Source organism: Theobroma cacao, chromosome 5 (assembly GCF_053813885.1).
Source record: "Theobroma cacao isolate CCN51 chromosome 5, ASM5381388v1, whole genome shotgun sequence".
Lineage (NCBI taxonomy): Eukaryota > Viridiplantae > Streptophyta > Magnoliopsida > Malvales > Malvaceae > Theobroma > Theobroma cacao.
Window position 1 is genome coordinate 41,673,587 of NC_142643.1, and position 19,442 is coordinate 41,693,028.

Consider the following 19,442-nt stretch of genomic DNA (forward strand, 5'->3'; position numbering starts at 1 on the left):
AACAAAGGATGGAAGGAAGACAAAGCCACCATGTTAAGGGCATTTTGATAATTTTAGTGGAAATTTGGATTTACTTGAAGCATAAATATCTATGCTCTAGTAGCTTCCAACAGCTTCTCCTTCTTCATCCCAGCCCTTATCTTCATTTCACGTTTTCTTCATTCTCCATGGGTGGAAAACCTTGAATCTTCCATAAATCCCTCATGGAAAGTCCAAATTTCATGCTTTTGCCCACTCTTTCATAGGGTTTTTCATGCCCTTCCACTTTTACACCTCAACAGCCTTCAAAAGTCTTTGTTCATCACTTTCTCTCAATAGCTGAAAGTTTTAGAGAGAAAAAGAGAGACTTGCCATAGTAGCTTGAAAACTCTTGAAAATGAGTTCAACTACAAGTCCACAAGGTGAGAAATGAGTTAGAATTTGATTTTAAGGTGTTAGAAATGGCTAGAAATTAGATTTATGGGCTGTTATATTTTTTATAGTTATATTGTGGGTGATAGGTTCTAACAAGGCCTCACATGCCCGTTTGAAGCAATAATCGAAGTTAAAGTCGATTAAATATTCAACAAATATCGGTGAGTGAACTTGTATTTTAAAATTTGTTTGGGAATGTGAATGTATTTGCACAAAACCTTTGAATGATTTTATCAAACTTTTCTTAAAAACGGGTGCCTTGGGAACAAGCCCTTGATAAATTGTCTCTATGTTGTGACTTGTGGATGTTATGGATTCATGCACTATTACATTGTGTTGGTAGATATATATATATGTTGTGCATGGATGATTGATATTGTGTGATAATGATAACCGTGCGTGTGCACGATGTGGGGGGATGCACATGCGGGTGATGACGGTGGTGAGGGAGTTGGATGATGAAAGTGCTCGTGTGCACGATGTGGGGGAATGCACATGATGACACTAATTGTGCACAATGTGGGGGGATGCACATGAGCTAGGTGAGATGATGGTGGCATTGGTGTTTATGTATGTATATAAGTATATATATGTTTGTGAAATAAAAGTTCATGAATATAGTATATGGTTGTAATGTATGTGAAATTTTGGCATGTTGAACTTTAGAAATTTTTTAATATTTCATGTTGAAATTGGCATGATGAATCTTGATAATAACTCATGTTCTTGCAAATTGAGTTTATTGCAGCACCAAATAGATTTTTAATACAAAGGAGGTCCTTTTTACACTTGGGTGCCCTGCTTCTCGCTGCAGCGAGAAAACATTTTGTTTTGGCAACCAACAACTCGCTGCAGCGAGAAACTCTCAGGTTCTGATGCAGTGCTTTCTATTTTATAAAGATTTTGACCACTTTCCCATCTAAATTGGGAAAAGTGATAAACATAAAAGTTGTAGGCCTTCCTATTAGCTTTCTAATGGTCCAAAAATCAGGTCAATTGGACTTCTGTAGTGGGAGATATAATAGAAAAACTGAAATACATGCAAACTGACACTATTTCTTGTTGCAACAAGAAACTTTCTGTTTTGGCCTCCCGAATCTCGCTGTAGCGAGAATGAACTTCCATGCAGTGAGAAACTTGTTGCCATGCTTGCTACCTTGTTTGATTTTGACCTACTTTTCACCCATTTAACTTCATGGATTGATCATAGGTTTGTGAAACAATATAAGGGTATTAATCAAGGTTTGAAATGAGGGGTTTTTAGTAAAAAATTAAATCAAGTACATTGTTTTTGAAACAAGTGCATCATGATTTCCAAATTATTCCTATCGATTGCTTGTTCCCTTCTTATGTTCACTCACTGAGTTTTATACTCACTTTTTTAAACTTCATGTTTTCATATTCGAAGGCAAGTTGGGACCTAGATTGAGTCGCACACATATGCTCGCCTTCTTGGTAGGTACTATGGTATCTTAGTAGTTGTACCTTCACCCACGATCACTCCGCTGACGGTCAAGAGTCTTATGCTTGTGTACATGTATAAGTAATGAAGACCACTAAGATTCATGTTAAAGATCAAATATGTATATTTGATTACTGATACCACTGTAAGGTGGCAAATGAGTAATACTATGTTAGCATAATACAAATGTGAATATTGGATTGCTATAAAACGTTACGAAAATATTTATAATTGAGAATTGCAATATGCGGTTTTAGCAATGATGGTTGGGATTAATGATCGAGATTGTATAAATAAGCTTGCTTGGGCTTAGTGGGCTATACCCATTAGGCTTATGCGCTAGTCATAGCCCAGAATTTGGGCTGTGACAGAGAGTGTGACATATGGTGCCTACCTCACATGCTACATCAACAAATGGTGCCATGTCAATGCCACGTCGGTGCTGACGTCAGCTTTATGAAGGGTAATTTCGAAAGAAAATATTAGAGAGACTAAATTGAAGCAATTTCTAAAATTAAGAGACTAAATTGTTATGATTTTGAGTAAAGAGATTAAATTAAAAAAAGTGCGCGAGTACAGAGACTATTGAGGTATTTTAACCTAAAAAAAATTGTATTGAGTTTCTCCCAAAATGTTGCTTACATTGAACTTAGGCTAATAGTTAATCATTTCTAGTCAAGGATTAAGATGTCTAATTAATTTGGCAAGTGCTCATTCCCATGAGGTTTTCCATTATAGTAATTAGTGATTTTAGCATTAATGGCCTTTGATTTGAATTTATGGCTTTTTCATTTTTTTCTTTTCCTAATTTGCACAAAATCAATGGCCCTTAATATTCCCATTTAATGATCTAACATTGACCTATGAAGAGAACACTGTTATCCACTCTATAATAACTAGGAACTTATCAATCTTGCTTCCTTTTTAATCTCCCCAAACCAAGTGAATCTTTTCTTTAAAGGTAGGCCAATATAGTCTCCTTCTTGTACAAATCTATTGAAATCCTCTACTCCAATCCCCAAATGCAAGCAATTCATCCTTTCAATGAAATCCTTACTGTATTGAAATCACTTGCTATACACCATCATTTCACGATCTTCCCTTTCAAGCTAAGTATATCATTCCATATGGTCACTTTTTCTCTCTCTCCTTGAGGGGCATACTCGTTTACTATTGCACATTCAAAATTCTTCACCTTTTCTATCTCTCCTTATTCCTTCAATTTCTCCCTTTTATCTCCTCTATTGTTTGTTACTTTGCACCCCTCATTCCTTCTTCTTTAGTCTGAGTTTCGTCTTCCAAACTTTGCAATATTTAACCTTAACCTATGATTAAATAGAACTGATGGAGCCAAGGGAGTGGCGGATGGTGGTAGCTGTCATTCCTTAATTTTTAATTTTTTTATTATTAAATGTATAAAATTTGATATATATATATATATATATATAATAATTATTTTTATAATTACTTTTTAACCACCTCTCATATAAAATTTTATATTTGCCAATATTAATGAGCAACCATGCCTCATTCAACTTACTTACAACTTTTCTCGCCTCTACTACCTATTCAAACTTGACAAAGCCAAACCTTTTCCTTGTTTTGCTTTTTCTTTATACAATAAACGCATCTTGCACCTCTTCATATTTTTCGAAGATTTTTGTAGCCAACTCTTGCCCACCTTATCTGGATGATATTAATGAAGACTAAGACCAGACGATTCGTCGTTCTTTCAACCTTCGATTTTTGTTGGACTTCCCCATAATAATTGATATTTATGTTGGGCTTCTTATAATGGCATTCATATTTATATTTCTTTGATTTAGTTTTCCCATCAAAACCCTAAAACCAAGAAGAACATTGTTTTATTTTTAAAAATAATTAATATTTATATTCAAGTATTTTACTAAATGATAGATATATGTATCTTTTTATATTAAAAAGTAAGTTCTAATTTCTTCTTCTTTAATAAAAAAAATGCATTTTATCAATAGGAGAATAAAAACTAAGCCACCTAGTGGTCTTTATTAAGTGCCTCTCTCATCTCATGTGCTTGCGTGTATATTATGTATATATACACTTCAAATTATTAAACTTATTTAACACAATTTTTTTTATTTAGAGAAAAAAAATCAAAATTTATTTTTTAAATACAGAATCATGCATTAATCATTAAATCAAATATTCAAATACAAACGTATACTTATTTAAACATCTGGATTCATGATATCGATGATGGCTTGAGTCAAGTCCCATTGTTTATTAACCACGACCTGAACTTTTTTGTAGGCTAATTCCCGAGCAAATGGCATCTATCTTCTAACCAAAATACTATATACACGTTGGAATTCTCTTTCTTTATGGACTCCTACCGCAATTTCTCCCTTCACTCCAACCAGCCCCGGCCAAGAGTTTTTACTTGTAACATTCAACTTGTAGCACTCCATGAAAAATGTTGAAAGAAAAATATGGTGGCATCTATAATTTTGTATATATAAGTCTCAATTAACCTATAGAAATATTCATGTAAGTTAGTTTCATTAGTCATTAACTATATATACCGACAATATTTTTAGTCTAAAATCATCTCTTTGTGCACAAACAGTGAATTATCCACTCTTTCCTCCATTTTTTTCCCCATCTTTTCCTTTTGAATGTCTTAAAATAATGATTGTACCTACATATTTTCCACGTTTACACTAAACTCCAGGAAATTTCAATTTCAAGTTGGGCAATCCATGCGACTACTTTGTACGATTGCATTCATGCATGCATGTGTCGCCATCTAATTTGTAGGTGCTAATGGATTTTTTAAAGGTCTTAATTTTTACGTGTTTTTGCAGGCTTGGATTTTCAAAAGTTAACATCAAAGTTACCGTTTTGCATCTGATAAATTTCCTTTTTCTTTTGCCTTTCAAAATGTAGGTGGAAAATTTATTTACTAATTTATGAGCTAAACACTAAACTTGAATTCCTACCGACTAAAATATGAATTTTAACTCTAATATAATGCAATTATGAGAAAAAAAATCCCATCCTTTTTAATTTTTATTCCTTCCAAACAAGTTTACTAGAATATTCTAAGAACTAAAATTTTGAATATTAATTCAACTTAAAAGTCCCATATTTAAATTTAAGAGATAAGACTGACTTAACCATACAAATTAAACAAGATTTGGATGGTGGGTCTAATTTTTCATATGCCGCAATAAGAGATATTACTGGGCACAGTCTTAGTCATGCTATTCCAGTTTAACAAAGGCATCTGTAGATTTGTTTAACACCGGTGGCTTTTGCTACGAGTACCAGGTAGCCTTAAATGATATTATCAAGCAAAATATGAATCAGCCTTTTTTTTTAAAAAAAAAAAAAAAACACTTTCACAGTGAGCAGAAAAGTGTTTATTCATAGCATTGATTCTTGATGGACCAACAGTAGCATATTAGCAGAATGATGGACATTGTAGAGATCTAGCCAGTCCGAGGCACTTGAGTCACCATCCCTTCTTCATTGACAAAAACCCGAACCCGAGTAATGTCGAACATTCTATCAGTTGGAGTTCCTTCTAACAACACTACTGCTTTCACATTTGGATTCTCTTTCTCGATCTTCGCTGCTGCAACGTCTCCTTTCTCCCCAACCAGCTCCGGCCACGACTGTTTACCTGTAAATTAATAAGAACAAATCACAGGTAGAGCTTATTATTTTACATTTTATGGATGTCAGAAATGCAACGCCGGACAACTAATAGAGCTTTAGGCTTTCCCCATTCAACCAGTGAAGAAAGCATAGAGCAAAGGAAAATATCACACCATTAATTTACTAATTATAGCCTTACCTGGGGGCTTAAACGGTCCAGATGAAAACCCATCAGCATAGCCTGCACCCACAAATGCAAGCGCAGAGCCAATCGCTGCAGAACCAACAATGAGCGCATCGACAACCGACCTCCGAGAAACGCCTCCTTGGACTGCTTGATGATCTTTATTCAGCGGCTGATTCTGAGCGCTGCACACAAGCTTGCAGGGCTTGATGTTGGGGCGGTGGCGCTGTGGGGATGAAGATCTTGGAATTAATGGTGCGTGGATGAAAGCTTGGTGATGCAAGAAACATGCCGTAGACGCCATTTTCCCTCTTCGCTTTGCTTTGCTCTGAGCTCTTTTCCTTGTATGTCAGTCTATTAAACTAATGTAATGAAAAATGAAATTGGTCCCCTATTTATTTACTACTACGAGAAGTAGATAAGATTGCGAAAGGCTCTGATTGGTGTGCCCCTCACCCGTGTCAAACTTTAGAGTGGAATCAAATTTTAGCATATTTTTTTCTAGAGAATAATTGCTCCTGTTTCTTTTTCTTTCTTTGGGCACATTTTACAGGTGACCTTGAATTAATAATATCTATTCAAATTGGACATGATCCGGGTTTGGTTGCTTGTTGGATTCTTTTTTGGTCATGTTCACTTTCACATGGCAAACGGGTGAGTGAGTACAAGTTTAATGTTGATGGCTCCATTGGAGGGAACTGGGTCCAGCATATGACAATCAAATATTCCCTTCGTCTATTGGCATTATCTTCACTTGCAGGCTCCAAAAAACTTGTGATAGATTCAAATTCTACGGTTGCAATTTCGTAGGTGGTGAAGAGAGATCAGAGACCATGGGACAATCAAATATTTTCACATGATTCTAGGCCAATAATTTGAAAGAAACTTAATTACACAAAAATATTGCAACATTTAAGATGTTAACAAAAAATATTGATGAAGTGGAATGAGGAGAACTTGAATTGGTTTTACTTGTAATTTTATATAGAAGTTAAGAGGAACAGCAAATTGGTTTACTTGGATTTACAAGAAGAAATTTATTTAGCTTAGCTTTGATTTATGTTAAAGATGTACCCTTGAATTGCTATGAAAAAACTTATCACCACGCTGTAATAAAAAGGTGCGTGGTTATCAACAGCGGACCTTAAGAGGACTTGCTTGTATTCGAACCGAAATCATTCTGATATTGAGTCCAAAGCGTTGAGTAATTTTTATGCTCAATCCTTCAAGCATGGAAAGCAATGGAAAGGTAAAGCTAAGTTTCAACCATGTTTTTATTATAAAAAATGAAATCACACAGAAAAGTTCTGTTGGTTTCATCCAAATGTGAAGTGTCGGCAATGTAATCAAATGGGACATGTTGAAAAAGTTGGTAAATCCAAGCCTGCACAAAATGATGAAAAAGTTGTTGTGGTCGAGGAGGTGGATGGACCAGATCGATGAGGCTTTATTTGTGCTGAAAATTGCAAATGACCAAAGAAACAAGGATGTGTGGCTGACATGTAGTGCTTGTTTTAATCACATCACAGGAGAAGAAGGAATTTTTACTTTAGTGGATAAAAGCTTTCGGTCAGAGCCAGAAATTGGCAATAGAGATCACATAAAAATCATGGGAAAGGGCACTGTGAGTGTCCAAACTCCTTCAGGTATGAGAGCTTATCTCAAATGCCTTTTTTTTTCCTAAGGTTAGCCAAAATCTGCTTAGTGTGGGACAATTATGTCAAGATAATTTTTCCTTGTGCTTCAAAGAGAAATCATGCTCAATTTTTGACTCTGTTAGTAATGAACTACTTATTGTGGGAATGAAGAATAAGTGTTTCCTAATTGATTTCTTGAAGAATGAATTTATTGCCTATCAATGTTTGACTAATGATGTTTCTCTCTGGCATAAACGTCTTGGGCATGTCCATTATGGCTCTCTAAAAGTGATGTCTTCATCTAACATGGTAGAAGGACTACCAGCTGTATCATCAATTGATAACGTATGCAATGTGTGTCAGTTTGGAAAACAGATCAGAAATTCCATTCCTAAAAATAGTAACTGAAGAGCAAAAGAAAACCTTCAATTAGTTCATTAAGATGTGGGAGGGCCGACGAGTATTCCTTCTTTTACTGGCAAATTATATTACTTGATTTTTATTGATGACCTTACCAAAATTGGTGGGTTTACTTCAGGAAACAAAAATCTGAAGTTTATAACTAGTTCATTGTAGATATTAGATTTTGGTTAATACTGTTACTTTAAAGAATTATGTTACAACATAATGTTGTACACAAAACGACCAGAATAAGTGAAGTGTTACTTCACGTAGAATAATTAGAACAAGTGAAGAGCTACTTCACGCAGAACAAGTGAAGCGCTATTTCACGCAGAATAAGTGAAGTACTACTTAAAGCAAAATAATCAGAAAAAAGTAAAGTATTACTCCATATGGAACAACTAATACAAGTAGAACAGCCACTTTGAATAGAATAACCGCTTCACTTGGATGACAGTGAAAGTAACTCAAAATAAGTGGCAGGGTTCATGGGTTACTTTCATCTTGGGATGTTTCAGAGAGTTTGGCTTGGTGGCTTAGATATGGATGTAGTTAAGAGGTGTTCCTCTTAACCCTTTCCTGAAGTACAAGTGTTTCACCCTCTTATCTTGTTCTCGTATACTTATTTATGTACAGCTTATTCTCTTGTACCTATTCTCGTACACCTCTTTTCTATTACCTTTACTTGAGAACAAGTCTTACTACATCCAATTACAGTAACGGTTACTTTCATTAATATTCTTCATAATAATGTCATTCATTAGGCGCATTAAAGCCTATTTTTATGTAACCGCCACTTTTAGCACTATATATAGAGCCTCACAATTCATTTGTGGGACTCTTCTTGGCCCTTCCTAACACATTTTCAACTTGAGAGCTTCTCTCTCTAAATTCTCTCTCTAATTATCTTGTACTCTCTAAGTCTCTTTAAGTCTTTTCTTATTGTCTTCCACCTGCCACAGCACTTAGTACTTCAGGAACTGCTTCAATCTTCCTCTATGCCTCCTCTGGCACGTCCTCTTACTTGTTTGTAACACTTCCTCTCCCTATCACAAGAACCCCCTTTACATTCATCAAGTTCAAGGCTTTGGCAGAAAATGAGTTAGGTTTCTCTATGAAGATATTACGATATGATAATGGCATCAAAGATTTCTTGGCTTACAAAGGCATCAAACATCAAGTGACTGTGCTACATGGCCCTCAACAAAATAGGGCCAATGAAAGAATGAACAAGACCCTTGTTAAGATGGCACGGTGTTTGTTGATTGGCAAGGGTTTACCAACAAGATTCTGGGCAGAGGCATTGAATACTGCAGTGAACTTGTTGAATTATTTGCCAACTAAAGCTTTAGAGTCCAAGAGTGCATTTAAAGCTTGATATGACAGAAAACCTTCTATTGCTCATTTGAAGGCATTTAAACGCATTGGTTATGCAAAAGTACCTGATGAAAAAAGAAGAAGAAAATTTGATTCAAAGTCTCAAACAGCCATCCATATGGGATTTAGTGGCATTTCCAAAGGCTGTAAGCTATATAATGTGGATACAAACAAGGTCTTTATCAATCTGGATGTCAAGTTTCATGAAGGAAGTCAATGGAATTGGGAAAAAACTTTGATTGAAAGTTCTAAAAATCTTAATATCAATGCTTATCCTTTACCATAGATTAACAGAGATGAAGAAGAAGATCTTGAAGATGAAAATTTGGCTGTGAGAGGTACTAGATCATTGTAAGATATTTATGAAAGATGCAACTCAATGATAATGGAACCAAACTCTGTCACTAAAGCTACACTAAGTGGATTTTAAAGACGAAGTTGAATACAGGTGGCTCGGTAAACAAGTTGAAAGCTCACCTGGTTGTCAAAGGGTATTCTCAAATTTATGGAGTTAATTACCTAGAAACATTTGCCCCGAGAGCTAAGCATGATACCATGAGGCTTTTAACCGCTATTGCAGCTAAAGAGAGTTAGAAAATATGGCATATGGATGTGGAATTTGCCTTCCTGAATGGTTATATATCAAAAGACATTTTTATAGAACAGGTTGAGGGATTTGTTGTCCAAGGCAGTGAAGATAAAGTCTACAAACTTATTAATGCTTTGTATGGCCTTAAACAAACCCTAAGGGCTAGGTGTGAAAGGATTGACAGCTAGTTATGTAACAAAGGCTTCATTCGAGGTGTTAATGATCCAACTTTATATGTGATGAAGGAAAATGAATTTGTGAACCTGATAGTGTTACTGTATCTAGATGATATGCTGGTTGCAAGATCAAATGGCTCAATGCTGATGAGTTTTAGACTCAAGATGATGGAGGAATTTAAGATGACTGATCTCGGTGAAATGTCATTCTTCCTAGGCATTGAATTTGTGCAAAAATCGGATGGCATATTTATTCATCAAACAAAGTTGCTAAATAATTACTTAAGAGGTTTAAAAAGGAGAATTGTAAAGCTATTGACACACCTATGGTTTCTAGCAGCAAACTGTGCAAAAATGAGGGAAGTTTCTGGCAAATGAATCAAGGTATAGGAGTTTGGTTGGTTGTCTCTTATATTTATGAAACTTTAGACTAGTTATAATGTACTTTGCTAGTACACTTTCTAGATTTATGCAAACACCATTTGATTTGCATTTGATGGCTACTAAAAGGGTACTCAAGAATATCAAGGCACTGCTAACTTTGGATTAATGTTCAACAAAAATGCAAGTGAGAATCTTCTTGACTATTGTGACAGTGATTGGTCCAGTAGTATTGAAAATTCACGTATTACATCTAAGTTTTGTTTCTCCTTTGCCAGTGTAGTTTTCACCTGGAATTGCAAAAAACAGGATGTTGTAGCTTAGTCTTCTACTGAAGCTGAGTATGTCGCAATAGCTTCAGTTGTAAATCATGCAATTTGGTTAAGGAAACTGTTTTTTGATATTGGCTTTAAGCAAAACAAATGTACAAATTAAAGCTTCTAATTGATAATCAGTCCACCATTACGATTGCCAAAAATCTTGTCTATCATGGTTGGACTAATTAAACACATAAAAGTAAAATTTCATGCCTTTAGAGATGCGATAAAAAAAGGAGAAATTTTTGTTGAACACTGCTCTTCAAAGGGGCAACTTCCTGATATTCTGACTAAGCTAGGAGTCACCAAGCTCAACTGTAAGGAGGTGTGTTAAAATTGAGGTTGAGTTGCTGGTCTGCAAGGTTTGCACCAAAACTCTGAGTTTGAAGCTTAGGCAGAGGTTGAAGACGACTGGGTATCACATGAAAAGCATATGTCTATTTCATGTTAACTCTTTGACTAAGTCACTGTTTAATTTTACCCTTTTTATTGTATTAGCCATTTATTCTCTCTAAAGTTGTTGTGTAAATAGCCAAGTGTCTACAATTCTCTTGAAAAAATTTTGTGTAGTCGTTTGACTGAAACATGGCATTGCCAGCTACTAATGCTTTGTTTTTTCCTCTACTACTGCATAACAAATAGAGATGCCATTAATGAAGTTTCAAAGCTTTTTTCTCTCATCAATTTTCTTGGAGTTTTTTTTATCTACAAAATTATCTTGTTCTTCATATATTTAAACTTAATAGAAGTATGTGCTTAGTAACATTCCATGAAAAATATTGGGCATTTATAATTTTGGATATATAAGTCTAAATTAACCTATAAAAACATTCATGTAAGTTAGTTTCATTAGTCATTAATAATTATATATACCGACAATATTTTTAATCTAAAATCATCTCTTTGTGCGCAAACAGTGAATAACTTACTCTTTCCTCCATATTTTTTCCCATCTTTTCTTCTTGAATGTCTTAAAATAATGATTTCACCTACATATTTTCCACGTTCACACTAATTTCTAGGAAATTTCATTTTCAAGTTGGGCAATCCAAGCTGCAACTTCGTACGATAAGTTCTTTTCTCCAGTTATTGGTTTTTTCAATTTCTTCTCTATTCCTAAAAATCATTTTAGCTCCTCTGTTCTCCAGCTTAAGTTTCATCAGAAATTTTGCACATGCGTTGGTCTGATGGCAGGGATTGCTCAGAGTGTAAGGGAAATGCTGGCGGGTCTAGTTTTTCATATGCTGTAATAAGAGTTATTATTGGGCACAGACTTAGTCATGCTATTCCAGTTTAACAAAGGCATCTGTAGCTTTGTTTAACACCGGTGGCTTTTACTACCAGTTGTAAGGAAACTATGGGAGAAGACAAATTTTTGTTGAATTATAACAGAGCAAACGATGACATATGATGCTCTGATATGGAGTAAAAACTGATAAAACAGAGAAGGATTAGCTGAAGGTTCTGCACTGCTTTCATTCAACTATAAGCAAAATATTTATACAAATTATATAAGCTTAACAGCTGTTAACACAAAAGACAAGTGTTAAGCTGCATCTAAAACTAAGCATGCAAGATGACACATCATAGACACCTGTGCAAAACACTCAACAACCAGTACAACGAAGCAAAGCCATAACAGACAAAATGATAAAGTCTCTGTTTTATATCTCTAAAACAGAGTATACAAAGAGAGAAGGTCATACTAGTTTCATTCATATTCAACAAATATATACACAGCTTCATTAACACAAGTCATCAACAAATATAACACTTGTTAATACATGAAAAACAAGTGTAAAACATGATTATCATAGTGACATGCATAGCTACACGTAGTGGTCTTCAACACTAAGCAAACACATACAAACACGCAGGATATCCAAGTGGATTGTCACTTGTCATTTTGTCCACTTGACACATGCAAGCATTAACTCCAACACCAGTACCAGGTAGCTGTAAATGATATTATCAAGCAATATATGAATCAGCCTCTTTTTTTAAAAGAAAACTCACCGTGAGCAGGAAAGTGTTTATTCATAACATTGATTCTTAACGGACCAACAGTAGCATATTAGCACAATGATATGCATTGTAGAGATCTAGCCAATCCGAGGCACTTGAGTCACTATCCCGTCTGCATCGACAACAACCCGAACCCTACCAAAATCGAACCTCATATCGGCTATATCTCCCTCAAACAACAGCACAGCTTTCACATTTGGATTCTCTTTCTCGATCTTCGCTGCTGCAACCTCTCCTTTCTCCCCAACCAGCTCCGGCCACGACTCTTTACCTGTAAATTAATATGAACAAATCACAGGTAGAGCTTGTTGTTTTACGTTTTATGGATGTCAGAAATGCAACGCCGGACAACAAATATAGCTTTAGGCTTCCCCCATTGAACCAGTGAAGAAAGCATAGAGCAGAGGAAAATATCACACCATTAATTTACTAATTATAGCCTTACCTGGCGGCTTAAACGGTCCGAATGAAAAACCAGCAGCATAGCCTGCACCCACAAATGTAAGCGCAGAGCCAATCGCTGCAGAACCAACAATAAGCGCATCGACAACCGACCTCCGAGAAACGCCTCCTTGGACGGCTTGATGATCTTTATTCAGCGGCTGATTCGGAGCCCTACACACAAGCTTGGAGGGCTTGATGTTGAGGCGGTGGCGCTGTGGGGATGAAGATCTTGGAATTAATGGTGCGTGGACGAAAGCTTGGTGATGAAAGAAACATGCAGTAGACGCCATTTTCCCTCTTCGCTTTGCTTTGCTCTGAGCTCTTTTCCTTGTAGTCAGTCTATTAAACTGATGTAATGGAAAATGAAAATTGGTCCCCTATTTATCTACTACTACGAGAAATAGATAAGATTGCGAAAGGCGCTAATTGGTGTACCCCTCACCCGTTTGGCACATTTTACATGTGACCTTGAATTAATAATATCGATTCAAATTGGAAATGATCCGGGGTTGGTTGCTTGTTCGATTTTTTTTTGGGTCACGTTCACTTTCACATGGCAAACGGGTGAATGAGTACAAGTTTGATGTTGATGGCTCCATTAGAGGGAAACTGGGTCTAGCATACGACAATCAAACTGGGTCTAGCATTGCCTTCACGTGCAGGCTCCAAAAAACTTGTGATAGAGTAAAATTTTACGGTTGCAATTTCGTCGGTGCTGAAGAAAGATCAGAGCCCATGGGACAATCAAATATTTTCACATGATTCTAGGCCAATAAATTTGAAAAGAAACTTAATTACACAAAAATATTGCAACATTTAAGATATTAAAAAAGAAATTGAAGAAGTGGAATGAGAAGAACTTGATTTGGTTTACTGTAATTTTATATAGAAGTTAAGTGGTACAGCAAATTGGTGTACTTGGATTTACAAGAAGAAATTTATTTAGCTTAGCTTTGATTTATGTTAAACTTTGATTTATGTTAAAGATGTACCCTTGAATTGCTATGAAAAAACTTATCACCCCGCTGTCATAAAAAAGTAGGTGGTTATCAACAGTGGACCTTAAGAGGACTTGCTTGTATTCGAACCGAAATTATTCTGATATTGAGTCCAAGTGCTGAGTAATTTTTATGCTCATCCTTCAAGCATGAAAGAAAAGTAAGTTTAGTATACATATCTCTTATTCAAAATTTCAAGTTCAAATCTCTCTTATCTAAATGGTATATGAATATACATTGCACCAATATTCTTGTCGATAAGTCTAAATTTGGGTAAAAGTCTCTAAGGTGATATGAATGTTCATCTTACATACCATCCGGAAATTCTATTTTATTATCATCCGTACTGTTTGTTAACTGGGTCTGAACATGTTAATTATCAGATATACAACTAAGTGTCATCTATTAAAGCAATTACTTAGACATTTGCATCTCAATAGTAAACAATTCAATCATTGTGTTTTGGTCTTTAAAGAGAGTTTGCAGAAATTCATTCTCTCATCAAACCCAATGTCTATAATGCAACAAGATACGGGCCATTATGAAACTGCAATTGCAAGTTATAAGCTCGAGTAATTACTCCTTACTCCTTAGTACAGGCTGTTGGCTTGAAAGACAGAGCCTGGTTTTCAATGTCATAGCCAACCAAGAAGTTCATTTGAGCCAAGTTACCATAGATTGAAAAATCAGAAATAGTAGTGAAAGAGAAGCATGAAACACCCTCGGAAACTAAAACGAAGGTGTTCAAAGGACTCAGCTTCACATCAGCATTGGTGAAACGCACTGTGATATTTGGAACTTTGAAATCATTTTGAGCTTCATACCAAAGGCTCAAAGTTTCGGCTGGTGCATCAACGCGCTTTGAATCAATCTCGCTAACCAGCAATGTCTCCAGTTTTAAATAAAATTCTTGAGGCAAGACTGTTAATGTAGTTCCCGAATCGATGATAATGTTACCCTCTGTGGTTCCAAAAGAAGAGCAGGTGAATTCTAGTCTATCGTTATCAACAGTAATCGCTTTTAGGGTGAGAAAATAGAAGATATCAGGACTTTTTTAAATCAATGGAGTTGAAATAGCCCCAGAACCTGAAACAATAGCATTAGTCCCAAAATTTATTTTGCCTCTGCTAGATTCTAAACTAAATGGCACCAAGCAATAGGAGAATTTCCAGCAATCAAAGTAGCAATTTGGGAAATGAGGGAAACTCTTCCACCTCCAAGGCCAATGATGCCTGATCCATTTTCGTTAAAGGTATCTCCATCGTTGTGCCCACATCCATAGATAGTTTTAAGAAAGGCGATGGATTGGCCACTTGTAGAGCCTAGGGTCATGGTATCAACAGCGAGATCTCGCTTTGAGAATGATCAATTTCCATCAAAGATTGAATATAAGCAAGTATCATTTGCCTCAAAGGAACAAGGGGTCTGGATTATTTTTTGGCATTGCCTTGACGAGCAAGAAAACCTTTTGTAAGTTGATGACGATTTAGGGTTGAAAAGAGGAGCATCTTGTTTGTAACACTCCGGACAAGGCTCACATTGCGTCCAAGTAAGATCACTCCCTGTGTCAGTAATAGCTAAAATCTCAAATGGTGGTGTACCGATTGATATATTCATGAGGTATTCACGCACCTTGATTAGCGATGATATCGGATTGAGCTTCATTTTTTGAGATACAACTTGGAGTGAAGTGATTGACATGAGTAAGAGATCGCTGCAGGGCATTGATTGTTCGTTGTGAGGTAGTTTCTAATTGGTTGTACAAAGGGGACTTGGGAGAATCACGATGGATCAATTCAACACCAAAGCCGTCATTCTGAGCTTCTAAAGAAGGACGATGAGAAAAAAAGTAGCAAGAGATAATGGTTGCCAAGGCAATGCAAAAGATTGAGTGATGAATTTCAACTGCCATGCTTGCAAGAGATACAGAAGAATAATTGTGGGGAATACATTACAAGTAGGTTTCAACAAAGCCCATACAGAGGGAAAAAATGTTGGGGTGCAATCATGTTGTGAATGTGCGAGAAACAAAGGTAAAAAGATTTCCTTTTGTGGCAAAAGGGTTGTGACCCGAATACATTAACATTAAGATGAACATGCTTTAGTTGTTCCATGCATCTTTGTTTATTCTGTTAGTCATAATTGATATTATCATTTGGCTTGAATGCTTTTCTAATTAAGTTGATCTTTGATTACAATGACAACTCCTATTTGGATTCATCAAATCTGACATTTATATTCAATACCAAATTTGATAATTGTTTCCCTTTCCATATATATAATTCTTTAATCATAGCAATCTTAGCACAAAATTACCAAATTTTATCACTGTAATTTACTCTTTTTACTTCCATTTCACTGTAATTTTATTGCACAATTACCTAAGTCAATGTATAATTATTGGGTAATATCAATAAACACTTATTTAGCCTACTTACCTAGGAAAAAAAATATAATTAACACTAGTTTGTTACTATGTTGCAATATTATGTAGATATTAAAGTATTCACAAGTGTATGGTATTCAAATTTCAATGCTTAAATGCCATATTTACAATGTTTTAATATTGAATCAATACCATACATATAAAAGAATGAACAATAAATAATCAAGATTCATGCCGTATATATATAGGAATGAACAATGTAATAATCAAGATTCATTTAATCATTACCTAACAAACACCTAACTTAAGTCAATATTTAATTGTTAGATAATATCAATAAACACTTATTTATAGAAGGTACTCACTCAAAAACAAATATATTGTTAATATTAATTTTTTACTAAGTTGTGATATTATATGGATATTAAAGTTGAGTCTAAATTATATTACTAACTTCTTTCAAACTTTCTCTATGTTTTCATATTATAATTTTTAATATATATATATACACACATCTTTTGGTATTAAAATTTATAGTAATTTATCAATGTTAAAATTTTTTTCATAAAAAATATCGAGCTAGAGATTTGTACATTTAAGGGATTTTCTTTTTCGCACATAGCAATAAAAATTTATTTAATGAACAAAAAGTAAAGGAGGGAGCCAAAACCTTATTATGTTCAAAGGAATTTAAATCAGACCAAAAGAGAAAAAAAAAAAAAGAAGTAAATAAAGAGAGAAATTAGAAAGAGAGACAGCGATCTGAATAACATAGAGAATATCATTAGAAACAACAAACTTGAACGTACATGTGCTGATAACAAAGGAAATCAACTAGTGATTAACAATATGTAACATAACATAGAAAGCTACAAAGACATTGCAGAAGATGCAAAGCTAATTCTTGGAGCAATCGGTGGGCTTAAACGAGACGGTCTGCTTCTCAGTATCATAGCCAACCAAGAAATTCATCTGTGCCAAGTTACCATAGATTGCAAAACCCTGAAGAGAACTGAAGGTAAAGCACGAAACTGTGTCAGAAACCAAGACGAAGGTGTTCAATGGCGCCAACTTCACATCAGCATCAGTGAAATGAATTGTAATGTTTGGAACTGCGAAGTCAGTTGTAGCATCGTAGCATAAACTCAAACCTTGGGGACCATCGACCCTCCTTGCCTTAATCTGGCTAGCCACGGCTGATTCCAATTCTGAGTAAAAATCTTCTGGTAAGAGAGTCAATGTAGTGCCTGAATCAATGATGATGTTACCGTCATCTGTTCCCAAAGAAGAACCTGTAAACTTTATTCTCTTGCTCCCAACACTGACTGCCTCCAGGGTGAGGAAGTAGAAAGTGGATGGGAATTTTTTAGTCAATGGAGTGGAAACAACCCCAGCGCCTGAAACAATAGCATCAGTACCAAAGTTCATTTTGTTTGATTCTCCTGCGTCGGAGAGAGGCAACAAGCAGTATGAGAATTTGCCAGCTATGGAAGTTCCCAATTGCGAAATAAGTGAAACATCACCACCTCCAAGGCCAATGATGCCTGAGGTATTCTCATCGAAAGTCCCATCATTGTTGTGGCCACATCCAATGATTGTATTCCGAAAAGCTACGGGGCGACCCGTTGTTGACGGCAAGGTGAGTGTATCAGCAGCAACATCACCATTTGAAAAAGAGTTATCACCATATGTGACTGAATATCGGCAAGTGTTGTTACTAGAACAAGAGCTTCCCTCAAGATTCTCACATTGGCTTGCACTGCAAGAAAAGGTTCGGAAAGTGGATGATTTGCTAGGATCAAAAAGGGGAGCATCTTGCCGGAAACACTGGGAACAAGGCTTGCATTGTGTCCAAATAAGATCACTTCCTGTATCAGCAATAGCAACAATATCAAAAGCTGGGGTACCGATGGATACATTCATCAGGTATTCGCCCGAATCGGCAATAAGATCAGCGTCTACCGCCTTTGTTGAGATAGAACTCGGCTTGAATCGATGTGCACGATTGAAGGAACGACGCAGGGCATTGGCTACGCGATTGGAGGCAGTTTCCAAGGGATTGTACAAAGGAGACTTCGGGGAGTCACGGTGGATTAACTCAACACTAAAACCACCCTTCTGAGCCTCAATAAGGCAGAAACAAGAGAGAACAAGGATGGCGAAACCAATAAAGAACATAGAGGTAGTTTTGGCAGTAGCTGCCATCGTTACAAGAAAGATAACTTGAGAGGATTGGTGGTATGGGTGCCTGCAGTTGTGGTCAATTTATACTATCGAAAAGAGATGGACCAATTAAGGCAAAACTAAATTAAAGACTGAAAAAATTAAGGAATAATTTATGGTAAAATGTGCAAAAGACAGTCAACTTCCCTTCATGGTACGATGAATATATACTGCCAGATACATTTTTTCATGCATTTCCTTTCTGGATTAAAATCTTTTGAGATTCTATATAACCGTAAATTCTTAAAGAGGAAAAAAAATTTTCTCTGTTTCTCTCCTGTGATAATAATTTTTCCATCTGTTGATGGCCCCAGATTCTCTGTTTGACTCTGCCAAATAATATTCCACATAACCTTTAAATGCATATATAATTGAAAATTTGGTTAATTTCCATCTTTGATGCATGAATTCTTAAATTACAATCTAACCATGAAATTGATCTTATGGGAAAGACCTTTTGACTTTGATAACTGAAAATATTTTGTGATTGATTCCCATGATTTGTAGTATGAATTTTCTGTGTCGAAATGCAATGGGAACAGGGAATATATCTTCATTGCGTTCATACCTATGAATTTATGTGGCAAATAGGGGTATTAATGATGTTAAAGAAATTGAAAAATCATGCCGGTTGATAACAATTAAACGTGATTAACCTCTAAATTAGTAATTAATCTTGATGGGATTTTCTTTCTTTCTTTCTTTCTTTTTGGCGAATTAATTAAAACGTTGAAGATAAAAAAAAGCAGAATCCAAATACACAAAAAGATATTTAAAAAGCAAATTAA

At 35.5% G+C, this 19,442-nt stretch overlaps 3 protein-coding genes, 1 long non-coding RNA gene and 1 pseudogene across 4 annotated transcripts; 1 reads left to right on the forward strand and 4 right to left on the reverse strand.

Moving 5' to 3' along the window:
* The first annotated feature begins 146 nt into the window (after positions 1-146).
* LOC148762926 (uncharacterized) lies at positions 147-695 on the forward strand. Its single transcript, XR_016026145.1, has 2 exons — positions 147-401; positions 501-695. It is a non-coding gene; the product is annotated as an uncharacterized LOC148762926 (long non-coding RNA).
* A 4,567-nt stretch (positions 696-5,262) lies between these two features.
* On the reverse strand, positions 5,263-6,080 carry LOC18599706 (oxygen-evolving enhancer protein 2, chloroplastic-like). Its single transcript, XM_007029777.3, has 2 exons — positions 5,715-6,080; positions 5,263-5,540 (listed from the first exon to the last, which is right to left on the reverse strand). The coding sequence occupies exons 1-2, from the start codon at positions 6,001-6,003 to the stop codon at positions 5,347-5,349; spliced, it is 483 nt and encodes a 160-aa protein (XP_007029839.3). The 5' UTR covers positions 6,004-6,080; the 3' UTR covers positions 5,263-5,346.
* Positions 6,081-12,263: 6,183 nt separating this feature from the next.
* Positions 12,264-13,409, reverse strand: LOC18599708 (oxygen-evolving enhancer protein 2, chloroplastic-like). The gene is made up of 2 exons (XM_018121805.2): positions 13,049-13,409; positions 12,264-12,874 (listed from the first exon to the last, which is right to left on the reverse strand). Exons 1-2 carry the CDS (start codon positions 13,335-13,337, stop codon positions 12,681-12,683), a joined length of 483 nt encoding a protein of 160 aa, XP_017977294.1. The 5' UTR covers positions 13,338-13,409; the 3' UTR covers positions 12,264-12,680.
* Positions 13,410-14,628: 1,219 nt separating this feature from the next.
* LOC18599709 (aspartic proteinase CDR1 pseudogene) lies at positions 14,629-15,957 on the reverse strand (annotated as a pseudogene).
* A 1,216-nt stretch (positions 15,958-17,173) lies between these two features.
* Positions 17,174-18,647, reverse strand: LOC18599710 (aspartic proteinase CDR1-like). Its single transcript, XM_007029781.3, has one exon. It carries the CDS (start codon positions 18,634-18,636, stop codon positions 17,329-17,331), a length of 1,308 nt encoding a protein of 435 aa, XP_007029843.3. The 5' UTR covers positions 18,637-18,647; the 3' UTR covers positions 17,174-17,328.
* Between the last annotated feature and the right edge of the window lie 795 nt (positions 18,648-19,442).